This window comes from Podarcis bocagei (genome assembly GCF_964188305.1).
Source record: "Podarcis bocagei genome assembly, chromosome: 7".
NCBI classification, from domain to species: Eukaryota; Metazoa; Chordata; class Lepidosauria; order Squamata; family Lacertidae; genus Podarcis; species Podarcis bocagei.
In genome coordinates, this window is record NC_138132.1 from 31545570 (window position 1) to 31572916 (window position 27347).

Sequence of the window (27347 nt, forward strand, 5' to 3'; positions counted from 1 at the left end):
AAAAAGCATGTGACAGGGGATCTGTGTCAGCTACTTAATGACAATTGCCCCATCAATAGCAGTTAATTAGCCACCGGAGAAGGTTGCAAAGGGGAGTGGTGGATTTTGCCACTGCTTGCAGAGTTCCAATCAAATTTGGAAGAAGGACTAAGTTGTGGCTCAACAAGAAGAACAAGACTCAAATGAGAAATGGCCAGGTGGAACTTAAGCATAAATGTTGTGCAAGAACTCAGCTGAGCCTTATAATGCCTCTTGCCCTGTTGCAAACTTGGTTCTTCTCCTGAACCAAGAGGGAAGCAAGGGCTGTATCCAGTGCTAGTTCTCTTCAGAGGAGAAACTGAAATGAATGAACATGATTAAGCTAGGTCCATTCATTTCAATGAGACTGATAGCTCAGTTGGTAGAGAATCTAAGGTTTTGGGTTTGAAGCCCACATTGTGTGAAACAGTCCTGCCTTGCAGGGGGTTGAACTAGGTGATCCTCGTGGTCCCTTCCAACTCTACAATTCTATGGTTCTACTTTGAGTAAAACTTAGTCAGATGAAACCCCAAGAAGGCAAGGCAAGTGGTAGAGTGCATGCTTCACGTGCAGAAGGTCCCAGATTTAGCATCTCCAGGTAGGGCGGGTAAAGATTCCTTCCTGCAACCCCAGGGAAGTGCCACCTATCAATGTGGACAAAACTGAGTAAGACGGAACAAACATCTGACTTAGTCTGAGGCCACTTTCTATGTTCCTACATTTGGTTTTCCAGAACCCAAACATCCATTGCTCTTGTATGTAATGAAGCATGGGCAGCTTGCAAGTTCACCCCACCAAACTGAACACATCCTGCCAGTTGTGTGTCACTGACCACCACAAGTCGGATGACCCCTTCTGAAGTTTTGGGTTGCCATTCTGCTCATTACTCCCACAATTGAAATGTGCATATTATTCTGGAACTGCTGGAAATATTGGTTTATAGTGATTTCAGCCATTGATTATTTTATTGTAGATAACCAGACAGTACCACAACAAATTAGAGGAGCGGGTACTACCTCTGGTGAGGGACAACTTGTGCTCCTTCTGGGATAGTTCATCCACCATTTGCCCCCACCCTGCACTTAGCTCTCACCTGTGGCTCCCAGTAGCTGCCAGCATGCGACAGTGGCCACACCCTGGGAATTGGCTTCGACTGGCTAGCTAAACCAGGTGAGGGTAGCCAGTGGGTCTCAAACCCTCGGTGAGTTAGGGACTTCCCCTGCATGTAAAGACAGGCTCTGGAGGATTGAGGGGATGAGACCAATAGTGGGTCCAACGGTTAAGAAGGCATTTTCTGCATGTGCTGCAGAGGGGAAGTGTGGAGCAGATGGGGCTCATCAACCTGGAAAGGGAGCCCACCTTGGAAAAGAAAAACATTGATCCTAAACCTCCACTGCCTTTAAGGATATTTTCAGAAGAAGAAAAGGCTAAGGCGTAAACCCTACACAAATCCGGAGTGGAGTCCCTAAGACGGTTGGATGGCACCTTGTACACTTCCTTCTGGCAACTCCAGCAGCCAAGCTGGTGTCAAACATATGGCTTTCCTTTCCTTTGGACCATATCAGTGAGGCTGAGAGTGGGTCTTGTTTTCTGGGCAACCCAGGAACAAGCTTGTACCCCAGGGAGGTCACTTTGATGCTGCTAACGCAGTGGTTTGACTTCACGTCCAGAGGTGCACTCCATTGTCTCTTGTGACAGACGGATACCAACAACCACAACAGATTCAGAGGTTTTCTATATGTCAACTTAGCAAGAATTTTTTATTCAACTGAAAGTGTAGACAACAGACATACCTTTCCCTCTTCATCTGTTTGTTTTGTAACACAAAAAAACTTTAATAAAAACAAATTTTTTTAAAAAGCTGGGAAGGTAAATCACAAACCCAGGAAGGAAGATCTACAGTGCAATGTTGTCTGTGTCTACTCAGAAATAATCTGTATTGGATTCAATGAGGCTTACTCCCAGGTAAGTGAGGTTAGGGTTGCAGCATTAGTTGGGAATTTTGAGTACAGCTGGGGGCCATTAAACTGACAATAAAGCTAAGAGTTTATGACATGAAATAGTTGGAATCTTGTCATGGAATATGTGAAAACAGAGTTGGAAATAACTGGGGCAGGGACTGCTTCAGTTCTCTCTCTCACACACCCATATCCACCCACATATATGATCTTTTAAAAAAAAAATTCTACATTTTATGTTCAGCAGTTAGATTTAGTAGGTAACATTCAGTGATGTCTGCCTGCTTGTGTAATGGAAAGCTCCTTGTGCAAGGGAACTGCTGTGGAGAGTCTGCCCAACAATCTGGAATTGGGGTCACATGGTGACCTATAGTGGGGAGGAGAGGAAGGAGAAACCCCCCTTTGTGCACAGACCTGTCTGCTTGTGCTACATTGGCTCTCACCCAGAGTTTTGTATACATTCATATGTATGTGTACATTTATTGTGTAAAGGTAAAGGACCCCTGGACAGTTAAGTCCAGTCAAAGGCGACTATGGGGTTGCGGCGCTCATCTTGCTTTCAGACTGAGGGAGTTTGTCCACAGACAGCTTTCTGGGTCATGTGGCCAGCATGACTAAACCGCTTCTGGTGCAATGGAACACCGTGACGGAAACCAGAGCGCATGGAAACACTGTTTACCTTCCTGCCATAGCAGTACCTATTTATCTACTTGCACTGGTGTGCTTTCGAAATGCTAGGTCAGCAGGAGCTGGGACAGAGCAATGGGAGCTCATCCCGTTGTGGGGATTCAAACAGCTGACCTTCTGATCGGCAAGGCCAAGAGGTTCATTGATTTAGACCACAGCGCCACCGGCATCCCATTTATTGTGTATGTTATATAGTATATGACTCTCTCTCTCTCGAAATAATATTAATAATAAAAAAATAGAAAATGTGTATATTTTTCAGAATAAGAACTGCAATGCTGCAACAGGACTAGACCAACACCATTTCTTCTCCATTAGCGATCTTTATTTCAATATTGCTTTTCACTCCTGAGATCTCAGTACCAAGTATGCTAGCCACCTTTCGCTGGTGGTGGGGAGGTCTTTAAAAATTTGACTGGATGAGTTATGGGACAGTATACAATGTAAGTGGTTTAGATGGAATGAGCTGAGGGAACTAGTGAATTTTGAAATGACTATTTAATATATTCTTGGATCAAATATGGACATCAAAAAATTGAACAGCCTGAGCTGGGTTGGGGCCTGAAATACTGTAGGCCATTCCTTTCTCCATCTCCATCTTGCACAAAGGGATGCAAGAAAGCACTATTTTCTGTTCCATCACATATTTTCCAGATGCAGCTCTGTTTCCCTCCTGCTGCACTTTGGCTACTGACAGAAAATGGCCTTAGTCATCTCACTTGTGGCACAATCTTATGTAATTAATCGTGTCATTCTTCCCTATTGATTTCAATTAAAAAGAAACATAATACTTTTTTGGGGGGTGGGGGGAGAAAACACCATCAGTTACATATCATCACATATCATTTGTGGACTGAAAACAACAATGACAAATTTGCTGCAGTGATTTCCTTTCCAGACATGGGATGAATAAATGTGCACCAGCAATGTCTACTGTTTTTATTGGAATACTCTGGCATGCCTTCTGGCACATCATGCAAATGTCCTGCCTAGCAGCAGGCACTGTTCATTCTGAGAATGAAGTCATATTGTTTTTTTCATAAGGTTTCCATTACCAAATTTCCCAGGATTTAATTTTGACTGGGTAGTTTATGTGCTTAGAGTTCTCTGGGAAAGTGGAGCAGCCTTGAGGATGGAGGTAGATGGTTTGTAATCTGCACCATGGAACACCTGCACACCCACTTCATTTGGGTCATGTTTGCTGTTGGGCAGAGAGCAAGTGTCCTCTCTTCTCATCCATTCACTGCCCTGCCTCCTGTGGCTTTCATTTCTGGGCTCAAGACACTCTGTACATCGTTTCCCAACGAGGTAGAAGGCTTCAACAAGGCCGAGGAGGATGCAAACACAGGTAGTGATGACCATGAAAAGGGTGAAGATGTTCTTCTCTGTGGGCCTGGCTATGAAGCAGTCTACAACATTGGGACAAGGTTCGAGGGAGCATTTCACCACACTGGGGAGTGTGTAGTTTGGGTACACGTGGTAGAAGATGAAGAGGAATATAATGTCCACAGCAGACTTGAAGATGAGGCTGAAGAAATAGGTCCACCACAAGCCTCCACGCTTCTTGCCAGGAGGATAGCGCAGTGCATAGTCTGCTCCAACCTTCTTCCTATATTTCTCCAGTTTGGCTTCTCGGTAGGCAACATGCATGATTACCAGCAGGGAAGGACAGGTAACCAAAATGAGCTGTAGGGCCCAGAGACGGATGTGGGAGACTGGGAAGTAATGGTCATAACAGACGTTTGGACAGCCTGGTTGCTCAGTATTGCAGTCAAAGTCCTTCTGGTCATCTCCCCAAACCTTCTCAGCTGCCACTATGTAGACTAGAAGCCGGAAGATGAAGACCACTGAGAGCCAAATACGTCCAAAGGCTGTGGAATATTTGTTTGCCCCGCTCAGGAGTCCTTGAAAGACTCCCCAGTTCATGGCCTCTGGTTTCTACTTAAAATACCTGAAAAGAAATAAGATGATGGAGTTAGAAATGCTATATATGTCTATGTATGTCTAGCAAAGCAGCCTCTAAATCCTAAATCAGGTTTGTGGAACCTGTGTTGCTGAACTACAACTCCCATAATTCCTGGCCATTGGCCATTGTTGCTAGGGCTGATGGGAGTTGTAGCAACATCTGAAGGGTCAAAGGTTCCCCACACCTTTTTGAATTTATCAACAACACCTTGCTGCTAGTCTGAATCACATCATAGAGCTGGAAAGAACCGAAAAGTACTGAAGCGTCCCTTCACTTTCTGTCTTGCCCTCCAACCATTTCATGTACAAGCTCCATTGTCTTTCCATATCCATTCTGCCATGCCTACCCAATTTGATCTCCCTTCCTGAAGGTTCATATCAGGTCACAGTAAAAGTCATAATTCATACACACACACACACACTATAATGGTGTGAATTTGCAATGGGGGACTTTGGACGTGCTGAATTATGATCATCTCTTAAGTGGCGTACAGACCTTACAGCAACAGAATGAAGAGGAACATCAGTTAAAATTATAAAATCAGACTTCATTTAAATGCCTGCTACGATAAAAAGTAGGATTATTGTCTCTCTTGTATCTGCCACCAGTTAACCTTGCTTGAAAAGTGTGTCCATGAGCTTCATCTAGTTGTTTCTGTTGGGATACTGCCAGGGAGACAAAGTCCATCATGGCCCCAAGCCATCTGCCGGACGATCCACCGATCTCCCGTAGGCACGCAGTATCAGCAATTAGCAACATGAGTTTCTAGAAAAATATCTTGCCACATTCCAGAGCTCATGCACACTCTATCAGCAGATAATGCACAGCAAAAGTCGCACTCAGGAGAGCATTATTTACAAGTTTTATTCAGCGTTGATCAGAACAAAGAAAGACATGACTGCCTGCGTCAGTGTCTCCGACACAGAGAGAAAACGAAAGCAATAGAAAACATAAACATCCTGTGAACAGGAAATACGCGGACTCTGTGACTCTCAAAGCCTGCTCCCTTTTAAGGTGGAACGGAAATATCCTAACAGTTCCCCCCCCCCAAGCTTTCTCAGAAAAACAAACAAATAAGACTGCATTGTGAATATTTTCCAGAAAAGTTCAGAAGAAATGAATGGCTTGTAAGGCAAGCTGAGGGAACTTGGCCCACCACTAATCACAGCATGTAGAACTTTCTGGGTTCAGCTGTGCCCCTCTCCTCACCACAAAGCACAATTGATTTAAGATCCAGGGCTAGAAAACACCTATAGCAATTTATGGACCTAATAGTTTTCTCTGGTCCATGGGGTCACAAAGAGTCGGACACAACTAAACGACTAAACAACAACAATAGTTTTCAAAATCCATTCATTCTACTACTCCCACACCATGTGCCTCTCACCCAGAGGATTGCATGTTTCAACCAATCTTGCTACATGTTCTTACAGGCCAGGAAATAACCCATATACAACCCACCCTGCCCTCATCTCCCTAAGAAGGAAGAAGTGCTACTGGAAGGAAAGATTCTCCAGGTTTTCTGCAGTGTGTAACAGGTGTATGTGTGTGATGAAGGTGCCTAACATTGATCATTGATGAGAATAATGATGTTGCAAGTTCTCAAGAGTGTCTCCATTTCGTTCTGCTGTGAAACATTGGGTACTTGGCATCTCACAGGGCACCGATTTACATAGATGGTTTGCAATATATGGCGATTTACATAGTTTCATAGTTTGATGCAAATATAGGAAGAAGTACAATTAAGCAGAAGTACAATATATTTTGCAACATATTATGGTGCTGGAGGAGACTCTTGAGAGTCCCACAGACTTCAATAAGATCAAACCTCTCCATTCTGATTGAAATCAGCTCACTGATTGAAATCAGCTCACTGGAAGGACAGATCCTGAACCTGAGGCTCCAATACTTTGGCCACCTCATGAGAAGAGAAGACTCCCTGGAAAAGACCCTGATGTTGGGAAAGATTGAGGGCACAAGGAGAAGGGGAGGACAGAGGACGAGATGGTTGGTCTGTGTTCTCGAAGCTACCAGCATGAGTTTGACCAAACTGCGGAAGGCAGTGGAAGACAGGAGTGCCTGGCGTGCTCTGGTCCATGGGGTCAAAAAGAGTCAAACACTCCTTGGGTGGCCTGGTAGTTACTGAGTCATTTCTCTCTCTCTAACAATTAAAATAACAGAACTCTATTTAATTCACAGTGAGAAAATGTTGACTTTTCCATTTTTTAAAAAATAATGAAGGTAAAATGTGATGGGATGATGAGCTGCTTGTGCGTAAAATCGTAGTCCCTCAGAGTTTGTGCAAGTCCACAAACCTCTGTCTGTGACGGAGCCCCTCAGACATGGCTGCTCTAGTCACTTGCAGATTCCGACAGTGGTTGCTTTCGGAATCGTTTCCAGCATAAAAGCTCCTTAACGGAAACACGTCTTCTGGACTCGCGGCGTGACAGTTTCCGACGAGGAGTGGGTCTCCCTATGGGAGCTTCAGATACCTCCCCACTGTTCTCGCTGGACGTGTCCCTGAGCCCTCCCTCTTGCTCGCTTTCCCTCAGAGACCCACCTCTCCCCCTGCTGGTTCCTGCTTCAGCTGCTGAGTCTCTACCAGCCTCCGTGAGCCCTTCCACCAGAGACCCACCTCTCCCCCTGCTGGTTCCTGCTTCAGCTGCTGAGTCTCTCCCAGCCTCCGTGAGCCCTTCCACCACCTGTTCCTCCGATGGCAGTTCCCTGACATAAAATCACCCAGCACAATAACTCTGAGCTAGGATAGCTTAGTTGTTACAGAATGAGACTCTTAATCTCAGAGTCATGGGTTTGAACCCCATGGTGGGTGAAGGATTCCTGTATTGGACTAGATGACCCTCGTGGTCCCTTCCAACTCTACAGTTCTATGATTGCCCCTGGAACCATTTGTCAGAGTTTTGGTGGGTATCTAATGCAGGGGCACCTCCCACATGTCCCTCAAACTGAGTGCCCCTCCCCCCAAAAATAGGGCTGTGTGTGATTTCTGTTCCTTCCTCCAATGCCTGTCCTTGCAGGAGAACCACTCACCTATCTTTCTGAAATTTGGCAAGCTTCATCCCTTCAGAAGGGGAGACCATGTCTGCAATCTGCATCCAATTCTGGCAGAAAATAAACAATTTAGAGACTTTTTAAAAATAAAAAATAAAGGTTCCCTGCACAAAAACTCCTCTCTGGATCTGCATGACAATTTGCAGGCTTAATCCACTCTGGAGGGGCTCCTTTGCTTGTAAATTTCACCCAGGTATGTTAAAAGATTCGCTTGCTTGTTTGTTTTTAGTTTCCCCATTTTTTGTTTCCAGATTCTCTGTAAAAGTCAATGGAGGCAAAACAAAGTTTCAGATTTAACATATAGGATTTGGAGCCAAATAACAAATCGTATTGGAAGAGCACAGAATAGATTTGAAAAAGATTGGGCTGCTTACGAATGCTACAGATTTAGATACAAGGTGAATGCTGTGGTCACTACACAACTCTACTTACCACCTCAGTAAATGAGAAGATAAAATTAAAACTGATGTTTCCCTCTCCTTTAAGAATCCCTTATAGAAAATCACAGGGTGAGAGACCGGGAAGTGGAAACAAAATATGTCTTTACAAAATGATTCATCTTTAATCCATAAAATCAGTCAAGGTTTACTAATTCATCACAGACCTAGCACAAAGACCACAGCATAAGAATTTCTATACTAGAGCAAACAGAATTTCCATTTCCAGAACTTGTTTCCAACCACAGCCAAGCTTAGGCCTCCGGATGCTCAAAAGCAGGGTGTGATGGTGGTTTTCTGCTCACATGTTAGGAGGGACAAATCTGTTGATTTTGGCTTCTCTTGGATCGCCCCATTTCTGCATCAGTTGATAATATTGTTATGAGTTTGGAGTGCCAGACTCCTCTAATCCCCAGATCCAGCAAGTGTTAAAATCTAATTAAGCTGGGCTAGCTTCCTCATGAGGTGATAGCTTGGGTGATGAGCCATTAAGAGGGATTAAGAGGCTCTGTGGGAGATGGCAAATGGGTGGGCCCCTTGCTCAATTTACAGAGAGTGAGAAGGACAAAAGCCAGGGATGAGGCTTCATGTGTGCAGGGATTTGAACTTAATCAGCAAGCTGGAAAGCCAGAGAGGCAGATCTATGTTTGATTTCTGTTTGAATCCAAGGCTGCAGCTATGAGAGAAACAAAACCTTTTTGGTTGATGCTGTGAGCCTCTGCATTGTAGGTTCAGGTTGCATACAGTATATGTTTAAATAAACCATATATCATAAAGGCACCAGACTCTCTGCTATGCCTCATTCCCAAAAGGAAACAGTCTCTGGGTAAGTGCCTGGAACCCCTGGAATCTCGTGCCACTTAGAGACTGGGGTGATGTGTAACAATCTATACATCCACATAAACATTTGTAGTTTTAGGTTCACTTCTCTTAATATCCTGATTTTTAAATGTGATTTCCCCACTGCACACTGTTAACGGAAAAATCCGAGGGCTCTCTTGGACAAAACAAAGACACCAACCAGGATAACTTGGAGCAAACAGCAGCCTGTAGGCTTGGCCTTTATTGAACTGATGCATCAGGGTGTTCCCCTCACTTGCAGGAGAGAGGAAAAGACCCAGAACAATGGGCTGCAAGACCTTATAAAAACTTTTGAAATTCCCCTCCTCTAGGTCAAGCCCACCCCCAGAAACATCATGCATACATTACAGAAAGGAGGGGTTGACATCATGCATACATTACAGAAGGGGTTGACATCATGCATACATTACAGAAAGGAGGGGTTGAGGGAGGAGTTGTGGTGGTAACCTGAGTGTCCTGTCACCTGGCTGGTTCCTCCTTTCCCCCTCCCCATGAGTACTTTCCAGGTGACAATGGGGAGTTTGCAGTTTCCTGCCCCCAGAGGGAAAATCTGATCATTGTCCTTTGTTTCAGCCTGTGGTGAATCCACTGTTCTTTGTGATTTTTGATTGTCTTCTGTCTGGGATTATCAGGGTTGACATAGCAACTGGGCAGGGCTCCTGTGGATGTGCTGGTATGCTGAAGAGATTATGGCTGACCAGAAACCAAGCCACCCTCCTTTGATATTAAAATAAAAATGGAACAGTGCAAATCCGATGTATGGTTGATTTTCTATGAATTCATAAGAGAAATGTGGCGTATGTAGTGTGTGAGTGTGAGTGTGTGTGAAGTTTGTACAAACAGAATGATTGGGGTGGGGGGGTTCCTGCTACAGTTCCCCCCTTCGGAGATAAGATTGCAAAGGTGGCTACTTTGCAATCCTTTTCTCCGCACAATTTAAGGTGGTAAATAATAACCTGGTATTCTCCGTCCCAGATGTGTGTGTCCATGTGAACCTGAAAGGGACTTGGGTATCATGCTACTTTAAGGATATTTGCATAGAAATATAATGGTGTAACAGTGCACATAGTTAGACATAGGATATCACGTAAATTAATAATTTGTTGCTCAGTTACTTGTGGTATTCTAGCACCTTGGAAGAAATATTTTCTCAATAGTGATCTATGCTTTACATTTAGGCAGGAAGGTCCACTAATGACTGAAAAGTGCAGTTTGCTTCCCCCCCGCCATTTTTGTGTTCTCAGGTGTCAAGCTAGCTGTTTTGTGGTCCCACACCGACAGTGCTACAGCAACACATCCTGTCTGTTGAATCCCCTCAGGGCTTTCATTTAACCATGTCGCCTGGCATTCACCATAGCTGGCACAGGTTTGGGCATCTCGTGAGGGAGAGGTCTTCGCCTTGGCCTTTAGCTATGGGATTTTATTATAGGCTGTGGTCTTGGGCTCATGAGAAGTTGCTCACTTGCACTTAAAGGACCAAAAAGCTAATTGCAGCCTGGATACACTTGCCCAATTCAAACTGAGTCCAATTTGAATTTATCTTGCCCCATGGTTCTCAAGTCTTCAAACCAATCTGTTAAAAGAAAACCATTCTTAACAAGGGCAGTTGTCCAAATAAGTCAATTTAAGTCTATAAGGGATCATTCCTGCTAAACCAAAGCATATCCACCTTCATGTTTCTTAGAAGCTTCTCCTTGGTAAAGCAAGTTTTAGCACATTTTAAAATGGATAGGGAAAGTTGGCAGAGTGCCAGGTGGAACAATGAAATGTGGTTATAAATTGAGCTAAACATTGGACTACACAATAGTGTGAGCTATTAGAAAGTATAAAATGCATGAGAATTCTCCATTGGTGTGTAAGCAATAAGACATTAAACATAAAAATTACACACAAAAATACCCCCCTTGTGGAAATAACACACTGTCAGACACATTTCAACATTCCTACATAATAACACTTAATACAAAACAAACTAATTAAATATCAGTTGCATATCTTGACGCAATTGTGATCTTTTACGCATGTATCTTTTGAATCCTGGAGCACAGAGGCTTGAGGTTCAAGTGAAAAGATGTCCGTGCAAGTCAACTCCACCCCCCTTTGTCAGGCCCACTCCCCATCAGTCTATATCCTTTGAAAGAGATAGCTGTGGGCACTTTGAAAACTCTGGCGTTGCAGGTCTTGTGATGGCGAAGGGGTTGGGTTGTTGCTGCTTTTCATCATTGCACATCTGTAGAAGTGATATCCTGTAAGGGGCAGGGTTTTGGGGCGACTTAAAAACACAGTTAGACAAGAAGGATGTCCTCCAGTTTTCATGGGAAGCTGCAAATAATAAAAAATCTTAGCACATTAAGCGTTTCATTCATTCCAATATTATTATCACATTTTCCTATAACTACTGTTATTATCTGCCAAGTTCGTTTGCTTTCCTTCACTTTGGAGAGAAAGAGAACTGTAAAAAATACAAGGTTAAAATAATAATGAAACACACACAATGACTTATGAGGAACGAAAAATAAATAAATGCTAAGACACACAATTTTAAGAAATCTGAAGTAACAATGAAAATAAAAGAGTGTTTCTTGAAGTGACAACATCGGCTATAGGACAATACTGGAAAATGACTTAATACCAAGGAAAAAAATGAATGGCAATTTAAAGTTGTGCAAGTACCTTGCACTAGCCAAGATGACAGAATTAATAAGAAATGCTCAGGCAAAAAGGTAAACAAATACCATTCCACAAACAATGTTTGGTTGTGCTTCGATTAACTTCATAGACATCATGGAGAGACAGATTAAATAAATGAAAACAGATTATTGGTAACTTTAAAAAAAAGTGTCAAAGCCACAAAGAGATGGAAGTCAAACTGTAGCAGGGATTCAGACTTGTTTCACAGAACAGAAAGAAAGTTGCTGTGGGAGGAAAAAGGGACAAACACTTTGTTATCGGGGTTCACATATCCTGTTAAAAGGGAAAATTATTTCATGTGAGAAGCCTGTCAGGAAATGCTGTTCCTAAAATTCCCATTGAGGGGGGGGATGGTTTGATATTTACCTGTGAAAAGAATTTGGCATGTTAAGATTTGGAACCTGGAAAGCTCTTGACTTTTTGATGGGCTAGTTTTTTTTTGTTTGTTTTTTTAGCCTTTTGTCTTAAATAGCCCCTGGAGCAAAGACAGATTAAGGGTGATTTCCCTCAATGGTTCCTCAATGGTTCCGAGTTTTCTTTTACATTTGGAAGAAACCTCCTCTCCCCCCTTACAGTTCCCCCCTTCCTCTCTCTCTCTTCTTTAGCTGATCTAGCCTCTGTGCATGTGCAGAGTTCATGTCTCAGCAAACCTTTTATACTATTGAAAATGTTGCATCCTTTGGCTAAATTACCATTTGAATAAGGGAAGGGAAGGGTATGGAGTAGATTTTGAGAACAGGGTTTGATTTTAAACAAAAAAGAGAAACTCAGCAATTTAAGTATTCACCAAAACTAGCAATTTCAGCCCAAGCAAGAGACTGCTTCCTTTATGTACAGGAAAGGGCTAATATCCTTCTGGCCATTCGCGGAACAATCAACCGCTCTCTTATTTATGAGTAAAAATGGCCAGAGTTAGAATTCATAGGATTTTTTTTTTTTTTTAACATTCTCAGCCATTTCAGCCTTACCATTTGCAGACAAATTCTACTGCCCTTTATTTACAGGATGGATGGTCAAGGCGTCTATGTATTGAGCTGACTTTGAGGTCTGATTTTTAAATAGTAGACAAAATGATAAACACTGTAATCACCCAAATGCTTGATGTTACCAGTTGTGCTTCAAAACATCATGGCTTCATCTCGCACCTTTTAAAACTAAAAAGCAAAGCTAGGCTGAATTTCAACTCCATTACCACACCAGAATTTAAGAATTACCCTCCAATGCTTGCAGACACATGGTCTTCCACACAGCCACAAATTGGGAGAGTTGAAAGGGACCCTGGGGTCATCTAGTCCAACCCTAAAATACAGGGTTCATAGCAAGATTTGTACTACTAGAAACACACACATACTTATGTACACAGACAAAACTGGGGAAGAGATCACAAGCCATGCGCCTATCACAAACCATGCGCCTATCATGTACTAAGGAAGAGGAAAATAAAAGTACCCAACCCTTTTAGCAGATCTTGAAGCTAGTTTGAGTGAGAGTTTTTACTTCCTTAGACTAAAGAGTGAAAGTTCCTAGATAAATTATCTTTAAAGACTGAAGTGAACATTTTTCCTAAGATAGGGAGAGGATCTCTTATAAAGCATAGTTAAAACAGCCATAGATTTGATTTTTTTTTTTTTGGGAATACACAAGTGTTGCCCCCTCCCCTCTTACAGTTTCCTTTAAAGGAAGCTTACTCGGGAGTAAATTTACCTGGCACAGAAGTAAGAAGGGAGAAAACAACTGAAAGAGGCAGAGTGAAACAAGGGGGAGGGGGGCATTTTCTAACAAAAGAGGCCATGAAGTCTTATAGAGACTGATATCAGGAGCCTTACAATAACTCTTCTGTCCAACCAAATCAAAGTTAAAACTGGACTCAAATGTTTTTTCTTAGAATGAACTCCATACTTTTATAGGCATACGCTTAATGAAATATATACACTGCATTTTAGCTTGAGAGAGCAGTTGTGCTCAACTAGGCTTTTGCAGCAGAAACATTAGGTTAACTTCTCCTTCCAAAATAGACTGGAGCAAACTCAAAAGTTACAACACAACATCATTTACCATTAGACTTAAAATCGCCCTCCTCACTTAAACTAGAAGAAAGAGGTGGGGTAATCCCCCTTTCAGAACACAAGTAGCACGTATACAGGATTTCACCACTTGGGAGGGAAACTCTCTTTTAGAGCCTCTCTCAAATAACAAACATTTGCACACTCCATTCTCCATTTTGTTTTGTTTTAAGATTGATAAGGCGCAACATGGCTTCCTTAGATTTAAGATTTTTTTTGAAGCAAGCTTGCAATTTAAAACTATGTGCATTTAAGAACATGGGCTGTTATTATATCTACTGCCTTCTGTGCACCATTAAGTTTACAGTTTCATGTTCCAGCTCTAGGCTACAGTTTAACAACACAAACTTGACCATTTTTGCCCCTTTATTTTATTTCTATTTTTTTTCCTCTAATTGGAGATGACAAGCTGGAGGGGCATATTAGAATCCTCTCTGGGGCAAAAAGGCTTCATGGAAGCTTTGTTGCCAGGAGGAGTCCAGCTAGGGTGTTTAGTGAGCTCCCATTCTCTCATATGTTATTATTGGGCCTTTTTTTTTCTTTTTCCGTTAACGAAGTACGCTAAAGACAGAAAGAGTGGAAACACACACACAAGGGAGGAAAGGCAATGGGAAAGAAAGGGGGGACAGATAGAAGATCCTTTCAGTACTCAAAGTACCATTGACTAACACAATTCCTACTTATCTTCAAGCTACAAACTCATTTCAATAAATCTTATACATGAACTTAAACTTCATCCACGGGACACCTGGCCCGAAAACTTCTACCTCGGGACACCTGGCCCGAAAACTTCTACCACGGGACACCTGGCCCGAAAACTTCTACCTCGGGACACCTGGCCCGAAAACTTCTACCTCAGGACACCTGGCCCGAAAACTTCTACCTCGGGACACCTGGCCCGAAAACTTCTACCTCGGGACACCTGGCCCGAAAACTTCTACCACGGGACACCTGGCCCGAAAACTTCTACCTCGGGACACCTGGCCCGAAAACTTCTACCTCGGGACACTTGGCCCGAAAACTTCTGCCTCGGGACACCTGGCCCGAAAACTTCTACCTCCCCTTCTACCCTCCACAACAGCCTCCTGCCTAGCCTTTTGGACTAAGTTCGGGCTCCCTACTGGACGCCTGTGCAGTGCAGTGCCAGATCGGGGGTCGAGAAAACAAATTGTAGGGACGCCTCCGAGGGAAGACGTCAGAGAAACAGTAAAGGAGCCACGCTTTCCCGGACTCAATTCCAAGACGGAAAACGGGGGAGAAAAGGAGAGAGAGATTAAGACGTTCCTGGACGACCCCGAGGGGGAACATCGGAAAACAGTAATAGTACCACAATTTCCCCGGTCACATTCCGCGTAAGGAATTGGGGAAGAGAAAGGGAAAGGATTTGACGTTCCTAGACGACCCCGAGAGATAACGTCAGACAGAAAAGTTCCGCGATTTCCCTGGCCACCCTCCGAGGGGGAGAATCGGGGGAGAAAAGGAGAGAGAGAGAACGTACCCGGCCGACTCCGAAGGGTAACGTCAGAAATGAAAGAAGGAAAGTCTGGCTGTCGTGGGGACATTACTTTTCCACCCCCCTCCCAATGTATTTACTTCAAACCATACTCACGTTCGAAGATATCCCCCGCAAATCTCAGGATCCTTTTCTTTTTAGCCGGCTTGACCTCGCCTTTGCTCCCCTGGTTGAGCTTTTGGTGACGATTGATTACCGCCCGCAAAGAGGAGGCAGGGAGAGGAAGAAGGATCTCTGGGCTAAGGTTGCCCAGTGGCGCCCGATCCCTTCTATCTCCCCTCTCACCTTTACAGGAGAACCAAGTGTCCCTGAGTCTGGGTCGCCAACTGTTAACGGAAAAATCCGAGGGCTCTCTTGGACAAAACAAAGACACCAACCAGGATAACTTGGAGCAAACAGCAGCCTGTAGGCTTGGCCTTTATTGAACTGATGCATCAGGGTGTTCCCCTCACTTGCAGGAGAGAGGAAAAGACCCAGAACAATGGGCTGCAAGACCTTATAAAAACTTTTGAAATTCCCCTCCTCTAGGTCAAGCCCACCCCCAGAAACATCATGCATACATTACAGAAAGGAGGGGTTGACATCATGCATACATTACAGAAGGGGTTGACATCATGCATACATTACAGAAAGGAGGGGTTGAGGGAGGAGTTGTGGTGGTAACCTGAGTGTCCTGTCACCTGGCTGGTTCCTCCTTTCCCCCTCCCCATGAGTACTTTCCAGGTGACAATGGGGAGTTTGCAGTTTCCTGCCCCCAGAGGGAAAATCTGATCATTGTCCTTTGTTTCAGCCTGTGGTGAATCCACTGTTCTTTGTGATTTTTGATTGTCTTCTGTCTGGGATTATCAGGGTTGACATAGCAACTGGGCAGGGCTCCTGTGGATGTGCTGGTATGCTGAAGAGATTATGGCTGACCAGAAACCAAGCCACCCTCCTTTGATATTAAAATAAAAATGGAACAGTGCAAATCCGATGTATGGTTGATTTTCTATGAATTCATAAGAGAAATGTGGCGTATGTAGTGTGTGAGTGTGAGTGTGTGTGAAGTTTGTACAAACAGAATGATTGGGGTGGGGGGGTTCCTGCTACAACACCTTATTACAAACAAGTTTCTCTAATATAATGCATTTTTGTACGTTTTTGCGTGGGTGGGTGCAAGAGCTACATCACAAAATTCAGAAAGAATATCTACGTTTTCCTTCACATATTGGTTCAGGAAGTGCAAATTGGGAAGGTTCTGAATGACCTTCTCCTGCATCTCTACTAGGGCTGGGCGAGTTATTGATATATCGCCCAGGACCGGTATGAGGGGCAGACCGTGACGGCGGTTTCACTCAGCGGTATATCACTGGCAAAACCGCCACCGCTCTTGAGACCCCCCAGCACTCAGCATGCTGGGAACACTGTTAAACTGCTCCCACTCCCCAGCTGAGGAAGCCCCAATCCTTCTCCTGCTTGCATGAGAGCAGCAGGAGGATCTGGGCTCACTCAGTTGGGGGCAGGGCGCTTTCCCTCCCCAGCTGAGCAGCCCCAATCCTTCTCCTGCTAGCATACAAGTGGGAAAAAGGTTTGGGCTCCCACAGTGGGGAGGGGGGCGGTGAGCAAGAGGCCTCTTTCTCCAAGGAGGAGGTTGCTTGCCCCCCCTTCCCCTTGGCCAGTGAAGGGGAAGGGAGTCCTGCTGACAGAGCCTACCAGGCTCCATTGCAGGACTCCCTCCATCTTGGTCCAGCTTCATTGGCCCCAACTTAAAAAGGCACTGGGGTCAAAGAGCCTCAGGTCCCATGGTGAGAGCTGCAGCAGTTTCGCCCAGCACCACAAGGGCTGGGGCCAATGCAGCTTTTTTCAACATTGTGGCATATCGCCAAACTGCGATGTTTGGCTGGTGATCCACTGCATTGTTGAAAACCTAATATTGCCCAGCCCTAATCTCTACCTGATGTGCTTCACTATTCAGAGTTATATGATTATTGCTCCAGATAGCGGTTCCCTGGAACTACCATGCGTGTTACGCATCAATAGACCTCTCTTCTGTGATTCTGTCTAATCTGCTTTTTATCAAATATGTTATATTGTAAAACTCAGTGGAAAAGCACATACTTTGATGTCAGACATCTCTGGTGTCCCAAAGCAGGGCTGGGCAGATTCGTGTCTTAAACCTTAAGATAACTGCTGCTACTCAGGGTAGACAATACATTGGTAGACAATACTGGTTACGAACTTAATTTGTTCTGGACATCTGTTCTTAAGCTGAAAGCGTTCTTATCCTGAGGCGTGCTTTCTCTGATGGGGCCTCTCGTTGTGCACGCGCCCCTGGCATGCGATTTCTGTTCGCATCCTGGGGCAAAGTTCGTAACCAGCTTCAGACTCTCATGCTTTGCTAATGAACAACAAATGAATGAATGAATGAATGATACAATACAGGGCAAGGCTAGGGAGTGTGTGGCCTTTCAGATATTGCTGGACCACAACTTCCATCAGCCCCAGCATGGCCAATGGTCAAGAATGGTCAGTCTAGCAACACCCAGAGGATACTACTTTTCCCACTCCTGTGTTAGATGATTAAGGAAAGAAATAATGGGCATGGAAGAATCAGTGGAAGACCTGGGAGGACTTTGGCGGAGAGCGAAAGGTGTGTGTGTGGTCATTGCTTGGAACTGCTGTTGTGTGATCTGTGTGTGATCACTTTGTTCATTCTCATCTTTGGGCACCAGGCAAAAAAACCATTCCTCCATTCCCAGGCCTTTGGCTAATTAAACATGGCCTTTTAAACTGCGTGTGTGTGGTGTGTGTGTGTTATTGTTTTTTGTTTGTTATTGCAGTATGCATTTTTGTGTTTTTGTATTGTAAACCACCCTGTGATCTTTGGATAAAGGGTGGCATAGAAATTTAATAAAATAATCATAATCATAATAATTATACAACATTTATAAGGCACCTACGTTTGGTGATGAATTCAAATGTAATCACTAAGAACATAATGAATATTCCAGTGCGGTAGAACCTACTCCCTGCAACTCCCTGCCTCTTAATATTAGGCAGGCATCTTCAGCTGTAGTGGTTTCAATGTATGATAAACACTTTTCTTGTTTGGGCAGGCTTACCCTGACACGTAATTTTATTAGGTACATTTCTTTTTTTAAAAAACCGATTTTATCTATATTTTAATAAAATCTTATTTTACTTGCTTTGTAAAGTTTGCTTTTATCAGTATTTTCCCATTAATTTTCTATTTTGTTTTATGTAAACCATTCTGAGGTTTCTGTTGATTAATTAGTTGATAAATCTTGTTAAATAACATCAGAAGAATCCTGCTGGATCACACCCAAATGGCCAATTTATTTATGAAACACCTAAGTTGTCCATTCTGCTTTACTTTGTGAAAGCCGTTTTATTGAAGATCCCGCCCTCTCTTGTCTCCCTATTTGCTTTACACACTTTTTAAAAGCCTAAGACTTGACTGCCATCTTCATCGCTCTCCAGTCCTATCAAGCTTTTCTTTGTGTGTCTGCATCCCAATCCAACTCTACAACTTCTTCTGTGCTATTACATGACGCTATGCATCTCTTATCCAAGAACAAAAGATTGCTTGCATGAAGGGATGGCAGAAAAAACTGTCACATGTTAATGCACATCTGAAATAATATGCAAACTGGAATACAGTTCTCCTCTTCAAAATTTGCACTTCTCCATATTTTGATTCAGAACTCCAAACAAACAATGCATTAAAGATGTGCATATTAGCACAAAAGAAGACTAAAGAGTGCAGTAATGAAAACAACATACAAAAATAGAGGAAATTTAAAGAAAATTACTTGCAAAAATGCACAGACTAGGCAAAATTGTGTGCATCTCTTCTTTTGCCCCTTCACAAATACTTTAGATGCCAAAATTGACTGTTAACTGGCTAGATCAGGTGTGGGGAATCTCTAGCCCTCCAGATGTTGATGGAGTACAACTCCCATTATCCATGACCCCTGGCCATGCTTGCTGGGGCTGATGGGAACTGGAGTCCAACATCAACTGGATGGCCATTTTTGCCCACTCAGTCCTGAAGGATGTGCCTTGAGAGATTGTGCTGAGGACATAAGACGTGCAGTTTCATGACTATGCTCCTATCCGAATCTACCGGTATTTCCTTCTTTTGCAAATAGTTTCATCAGACAAAGGCGAGTAGTTGCCAGGTACAGCCTAACAACCACAATTAATGGAACGAGGTGGCAGTGGGAATGAGTCATGCACTCTGTCTGCATCATCTGGGTCAGCATCCCCTCCTACTCTTCCCACAGTAGGTGAATCAGATGAACCAACAGGCTCTTCAGGTCAGGATCCCTCCATGTCCCTCTCTGGGATCTGCTGTAGTTAGACGGATGGACCAAGCTTCCCATTTCTATTTCTCAGTTTCCCAAGTTCTCCACATTTCCTCATCAGTTTGCAATATATTATTATTTTTAAATAAAAAATTCCTCACGACTCTGGGTTTGCGGCGTTCATCTCGCTTTACTGACTGAGGGAGCCAACGTTTGTCCACAGACTGTTTTTCCAGGTCATGTGGCCAGCATGACTGAGCCGCTTCTGGCGAAACCAGAGCAGCTTTTTTCAACATTGTGGCATATCGCCAAACTGCGATGTTTGGTTGGCGATCCACTGAAATGTTGAAAACCTAATATTAAAAGTAAAGGTAAAGAGACCCCTGACCATTAGGTCCAGACGTGGCGCTCATCTCACTTTATTGGCCGAGGGAGCCGGTGTACAGCTTCCAGGTCATGTGGCCAGCATGACTAAGCTGCTTCTGGCGAACCAAAGCAGCGCACAGAAACACCGTTTACCTTCCCGCCAGAGCGGTACCTATTTATCTACTTGCACTTTGAGGTGCTTTCGAACTGCTAGGTTGGCAGGAGCTGGGACCAAGCAACGGGAGCTCACCCCGTCACGGGGATTCAAATCACCACAGCGCTACCCACGTGTGTGTGTGTGTGTGTGTGTGTGTGTGTGTGTGTGTGTGTATATATATATATATATATATATATATATATATATATATGTTTATTTCCACTAATATGTAGATTTCTATGCACACTTTACTTTAGCACATGCATTACATGGTGCTGCAAAATCTGCAGAAGTCAAAATCTGCAGAAGTGTGAATTTCAAAGGATGGCTGCATTCCAGTTTGCATATTGTTTCAGAAAGTGCAAACGAGCTTGCCTTTAAATAATAACTGAATCAAATTTCTCCCCAAATGTTCACATTTGGGAAAAGACAGAAGCCTGAGCAATAGCCACCATTTAGTGGCCTCTGCCCTCCTGAACTGCCAGCACAGGACAATCGAGCCCTGAGGAGAATGAGCCCTTAGGGGAATGAGAAGAAGCACTAACAGCTTCTTCTAAACAACTTGTCTTTTCTGTCCTATTGTAACTTTAAAAAGAAAACAAAAAAAGGATGCTTATTGTTCTAATAATCTTATATAAACTGCTTTATGAGGCCTGTCTGAAAAGCAGTATATAATTACTGTCAATCAATCAATCAATCAATCAATCAATCAAACAAACAAACAGTTGTCTGCAATGAGCATTCTTTGCAAGAATCAACAAACAGAAGCGAAGCAGCAGGATGTCTTATAAAAGCAGCCAAGATCACATCCTGGAATGGGGTGAAGGGAAAGCATCGTAAGCCCTGGGCACAGTCTTCCAAGCAAACTGGGTGCTCCCATTTCGCAACAACATCTAGTTACGCAGTGCCTAGTTATAGAAGGAAGAGGAGGGAGTGGTTGGCTAATTCAGAGTCACTCCCAACTCGAGATACAAACATGGTGTTAAGTGTACTTGAGTGTAGTAGTGAACTGGTAGATCATAGAATCAAAGACTTGTAGAGTTGGAAGGGACCTTGTGACTACACAAAGATTCTGTGGTCCTTCAGCAAACGAAGTTGTAGTGAGAGATGGAGGAGAGATTTATTCAAGTCCCCTTTCTTCAGCAGATAAGAGTTGATTTGAGACTCCTGAAGCTGTGTGTGGGTCATAACACACTTGCCTATAATTTTGAAGTGTAACTTCAGTGTGCTTAAAATGACCCATAAATTTCTCGTTTTTACATTGGAAAAAGTGTACAAAATGTGTGTTTCATGGGAAATGCCGTGAAAAGCATTGGGAAATGGGTGCTTGATGGGTAAAGTGCATCTTACATTAAAAGTGAGAACAAAATGCACACAGTTTGAATGTGGACTCTTCAGGCAGCCTTCAAAGAAGAAATCCTCACAAAATGGCACACGACAGGCTCATAATTGAACACCAGCAAAACTGAAGGGGCAGAAAATTACTTGGCCGGAGAACTGCATTGCAAAATAATGTGCAATTTTTGAAGAATGCTTGTGTTTTCCACATCAACCTGCAACTTTTTCAATAAAGTGCATGGAAGTTCACTTTACTTTTGTATATTCAGGGAGATGGGCCAGTATAGTGTAGTAGTTAGAGTGTCATACTTGGGAGACCAGAGTTCAAATCTCCACCTAGCTGTGGAGCTCACTGGGTGACTTTGGGTCAGCTACTGTATCTCTTAGCCTAACCAACCACACAGGGCTGTTGTAAATATTAAATGGGAAGGGGAAAACCATTTATGCCATCTTGAGCTTCTTGGTGTAAAGCTGGGATGTAAATAAGGAATCTGTACACATTTTACAGTAAAATACAAATTTTAACCTAAAATATGAACTTTTGTATGCATTTTGCTACTTTTCTTAAGCCAAGAACTGGGTCCCAAAACTTTGAGAAGTGTGAAAACCTAAGGATTGCTGATTTCTGATCCATATGTTAATCTGGACAGTGTAAATTAGGTTGTTTGGCTTAAAATGCATATAGTGAAATATTTGAGCACCCCAAATTCCAGTCACCTTTTTGTACAATATGTAGGTGGAATGCAATTAAGCCAAGGATGAAGTTTCCTGCATGGCTGATTCAGCTTTTCAATCCAGGAGGCCATTCCCTGAAGGATGGGAAGTGACATATTCTGGGAGGCAAAAGAGGTGACACGAGATTTTAAGTACCCATCTCATGTCTGGACAGTTCCAGCACCCGTCTTCATGTCATTTCCTCAATGTGCCCTGTGGGCAAAATGGTGCTGTCATGTGTTTGGGGAGGAACAGGTGTGCTTTGTGGAAAACAGCACACAGGCCTTCATCCTGCAATGCCTATCACATTATTTGAGGGGAAATAGATATGGGGTTGATGGAAATAGTGGAATGTGAGCTCCAGACCCTACCATGTGGCACACAGCAGTAGAAAGAACATTCAGATGGAGCTGGTACTTGCAGGAAACATTGGAGAATGGAAAGGTGTATTTCCATGGCAGAACCTACATGCTGGCCACTATTCAGACCCTCCTGTTACAGTAGAAGAGATAGTGTGGTGCAGTGGTTAGAGGACTAGGACCTTGGACACCTGGGTTCAAAACCCCACGCAGCCATGGTGGTCACAGATTGGCAGCCAGTGTAGATCTTTGAGAAGAGGTGTAGCATGTTTGTAGGATCTCACTACTCTCTGCAATCACATTGCTGCATTTTGCACTGACTGCAGATTCTGGTCCAAGCGCAAGGGAAGCCCCACATACATTGTGCATGCTAAGTTTTGGAAAGTGGCGCTGTGGGTTAAACCACAGAGCCTAGGACTTGCCGATCAGAAGGTCGGCGGTTCGAATCCCCATGACGGCATGAGCTCCCGTTACTCGGTCCCTGCTCCTGCCATCCTAGCAGTTCGAAAGCATTTCAAAGTGCAAGTAGATCAATAGGTACCGCTCTGGCGGGAAGGTAAACGGTGTTTCCGTGCGCTGCTCTGGTTCACCAGAAGCGGCTTAATCATGCTGGCCACATGACCCGGAAGCTGTACGTCAGCTCCCTTGGCCAATAAAGCAAGATGAGCGCCGCAACCCCAGAGTCGGCCACGACTGGATCTAATGGTCAGGAGTCCCTTTACCTTTACCTTTAAGGACAGGAGTGGTGAACCATTATAGCTGATAGAAACAAGGGTGAGATACCATCCAACACTTCACATATGACAATAGAGAGCTGCATGTGAGTCACACCCCTAGTCTCATACCAAGGCCAGGATCTTGCCTGACACTTGCCTCAGTTCCTCTTTTGTACATTACTGAAGCATTTGTACACTTTATTTCTTAACTCAGCCATAGCCTGTTCTACATCAAATTATGTATAGGGAGATCAGTTGCTCTTCCCCTTAAAATTTTATTCAAAGACATTTATTTGTCTTCTATCTGTTACAAAAAGTTAAAAATGCACCTCAGTGCAGGGATGGGGAACCTGTTAGCCCCCAGATGTTGCTGGATTCCAACTCCCAGCAGCCTCAGCTAGCATGGCTAATGGCCAGGGAAGAAGGAATTTTAGTTAACAGTGTCTGGAGGCCAAAGAAGCCTGCCCTAGTGACTGCATGTGGGATATAGCTGTTTGTGCATAGCACATTGACTTAATGTTCATGCATATGCATCTATATACATGTGCAACAGAGATTCATTCTCCTTTCCACGCCAATATTTAGCTCAGGGGAGGAAGCGGAATTGTGAAAGAGGACAACACAGTGCTTGGAACAAACTAGTTCAGCTGAACAAAGTTCGCAGTTTAAAAATCTCTGGACTACACCTGAAGGTAATCGGTGAACTAAAAGTCAATTAAATTCATTTTGGGGCAGAACTTTGAATGATTTCTACTTCATCTTCATGTTCATGCTCTTCCCCCAGCAGCAGGAGGTCTGGACTATTATTTTTCATTTTAAAAACAGTAAGTAAATCAGATATTGATAACGTTAGAAAGCAAAACATTGAGGCATTGTTTTAGGGCTTATTAGGCAGATATACAGGTGCTGCTGTTGTTAAGGATGTTTAGTCATTTAATCACTGTTGCTAAACAATCAGAAGGAAGGAATGTAAGGCACTTCCTGTATCTTCCCTGCTGGAGAGATCCACTCTCTTCCAACAGGAGCAGCTTTCCCAGAAAAATACAGGTACAGGAACAAAGAGAATGATGCCATGTGCCTTTAACAGCGGTGTAACTGGCACAAATTAAACAGGGCAAGGCTTTTCTTTTATGGAAATACAATAATAAAGAACACTTCATCTGTTGACATTCTGTCTGTCAGACATCTTGTGGCCCCTGACTTTTGGACCCTGTACTTCAGCACAGCACCTTGTAATATTCCGAATGTCGAACATGAAGTTTTTAAGAACTAGAAAGTTCATTGGAATACAGCTGAACTGAATAGCTTGCTTCATAAAAAAAGGAACCAGTTCCTTTTAAATATGAACTTTCCAAGCACTGGCACAACGCTAGCAATTCTCACTTGCAAGATTTGAATAAGGCACCTCTTAAAACCAACAGTGATTTCTCAGGCATAAGTAACAGAAAACTAGGACCGTCCCTTGTAAATAAGGAGAGTTGGAGCATGTAGGATGACGCTGAAGGTGAGGAGAGAGTGAGAGGTAGGGTTTTGGGTGAGCCAGCAAGTGAGGCATGATGGGTCTGTGGCAGTTCAGACCTTCCTTCATTCTTTCCTTTCCATTGCTGAATATTTCTGGCGTGATGTAACTCTCTTTGGCTTGCATGGCGTTTTCCCTTTTAATATTTTCTTAAGAATACTTTTCTTATTACTGTGGAGAAGTATTTTTTTAAAAAATAAAAGGCGGAACAGCCCACCTCACCATTCACACTGCACACCTTTCACAAACAGTGAAAGACTCATCTTGCGGATCTGGAGGTGGGAAAGGGTGGGGTGCGCAAAATTTGCCGTTTCCCCTACTTCCCAACTCAAGTTGCCGAGGAGACTACAAGTCCCATGCTTCCCAGCATGAAAAAAGCATGCCATTTGAACAGTTACGAGCGACCCTATGGTTTTGAATGTTGTGCTTTTGTTTTCTGACCAGAATTCCACTGGGATCTGCTAGGCACTAATGAACAAGATCTACACTCCCCCACAAGGTCCCCACAGCATCCACAAGCACTGCAAACATGGAAGACATTCCACCACACCCACCCAGCTTACAGAAGAGAATATTACTCATGCATGTTTGTTTGCAAAAATCCAGATGAGACTCTTTGCCGTTTGCATGTTGATACCTTTACAGCCAGTGTAAATCAAAGCATAAGGGGAATAGAGTTTGCCAAGTCCAGTTCCCCTCTCCTGAGATATGTGGGGCTTCTCAGGCTCTCCAAAGAAGGGAAAGTTTTCAGGGTAGCCTCAGTGGCAGCCTGGTCCCAAATTGCAAATTTGAGCTCCAGCCCTGAAGAGTCATTCCATAGGAACATAGGAAACCGCTTCATACTGAGTCAGCCTATTGGTCCAACTTGTATTGTCCATACACTGACTGGCAGCAGATTTCAAGGATTTCAGAGGGGGTGTGTGTGTGTGTGTGTTGGGGGTCTCTTTTCCAGCTGTAACTTGAGTTGCTGAGGGTGAAACTTGAGACATCCTGCAAGCAAAACATACGCTTTAAGCCTACACTACAACCTTTCCCTGTTCTGCTTTTCCTGCCCGCCTCCCAGCAGCTCAAACTTTTCTCAACAGGCTAGTTTACATTTCACCCTACAGTGGTGACGGGGGAAAACCACAAACACGCTTACCTGGTAAGAGTCCTGGCTTCCTCACGGGCCTTTTCCCAGTCTGCCGCTTCCTTCCGAAGCATCAAAAAAAATATTTTCACCAGTTAAGAGCCATCAAAGCTCAGAGGCTCCTCCCGGCACTCTGGGAGTGAGGACAAGGCAGAGGAGGAGGAATCTCCAAAAGAAACATTCCATGGGTGGAGCTTTCTAGCACACTCTTGGTTGCTAGCTGTCAAGGCTGGGGAAAGCAGAGAGCTGTACCAGGTAAACAACAAGGGCCCCCATCAGACCAGCAGTGCAGAATCTATCTGAGTCATCTGAGCAGCCAGTCCCACGATTGCAAGAGGTAGGGATTTGATGGTTAGTCCATTCAGTCCCCTAAAAGAGACCCAAGATTTCACTACTTTTGCAAACGTTTCCCTAACTTGTACAATCCCGCCCCCCCTCACAAAATGCACATTTTATCATGCATTTTCCTCCAAACACATTTTTTGGGGTAAGCATTGCAAAATTCAGAAAAGCACACTATCCAATTTAAGTGACTTCAAAATGGGTATATTTCGAAGAACAGCAAACTAGGTCTGTTTACTTTAAAATATGGACCCAAAGGAATCCTCCACTCCTGGGGTGCAAGTTCAGTGTTCAAATATTGTGATGAAGTTCCTGGACAAACTGGGACTGGCTATTGTTTAATACAATTGGGAGCTGCCACAAAATGTTACAATGCATTCTTCTCACCTAACAGGACAACTCACCTAACAGGACAATGGATGGAACATTTTGTTCCATCCATGCTTACCTCCAGCATACTATAAATTGTGAAGGGGTTCAAGAAGACCATTTAACTCCCCGCCCTGTTTCCCAATTTTCTTTTCTAACTAACACTCCACGTGCCCTCGGTTCTAGAGACCACTGAGCATGCTCAATCCTCATTGGGTTTATTTGAAGGGGGTGTCATCGTTTTGTATCTCTGCGAACCTTGGAGTTTCCCTGAGATGCTGATATCTCTCTCTTGTTTCTCTGTGGCCTGTTTTGGTTCAGGTTGGCACAGGTGCCTCCTTTTCAGCATTAGGAGGACTGGGGTTTATATCCTGCTTTTCCATTAGCATTGACCCCGCCACCCCAGCAGCCTATAGCAAATAGTTACAACAAGAACTGCAACAGCAACCAAGCAAACATGCAATTCAAGCTGCTGGCTTGTTTGATATATAAAGCTCTAAACGGCCTGGGGTCAAGGTTTCCAAGGGATCACCTGTTCACATATGAAACAGCCCCTGCATTAAGATCTTTGGCTGAGGCCAATCTGCAGGTTCTCTCACATTAAGAATGGCAGGTGGAGTCAGGGCCTTTTCTACACTGACACCAAGGCTGTGGAGCCCTCTCCCTTCCCCAGCCTCATTTGTTAGGCGGCTATGTTGCTGTCTTTTAAATGAAAAAATTATCATTGAGAGAACAAGCGGTACATACATTTTGTTAAATAAACAAGCA

The 27347-nt window shown here is 43.7% G+C and overlaps 1 protein-coding gene across 2 annotated transcripts; it reads right to left on the reverse strand.

Annotated features, from left to right (window-relative positions):
- Positions 1-2966: 2966 nt before the first annotated feature.
- Positions 2967-26034, reverse strand: LOC308590241 (gap junction beta-5 protein-like). Of its 2 annotated transcripts, XM_081200074.1 has the most exons (3): positions 25881-26025; positions 7678-7748; positions 2967-4614 (listed from the first exon to the last, which is right to left on the reverse strand). In XM_081200074.1, exon 3 carries the CDS (start codon positions 4587-4589, stop codon positions 3753-3755), a length of 837 nt encoding a protein of 278 aa, XP_081056200.1. In that variant the 5' UTR covers positions 4590-4614; positions 7678-7748; positions 25881-26025; the 3' UTR covers positions 2967-3752. The 2 variants fall into 2 exon arrangements, with proteins under 2 accessions (XP_081056200.1, XP_081056199.1); XM_081200073.1 differs by lacking the exon at positions 7678-7748 and having other exon boundaries at positions 25881-26034.
- Between the last annotated feature and the right edge of the window lie 1313 nt (positions 26035-27347).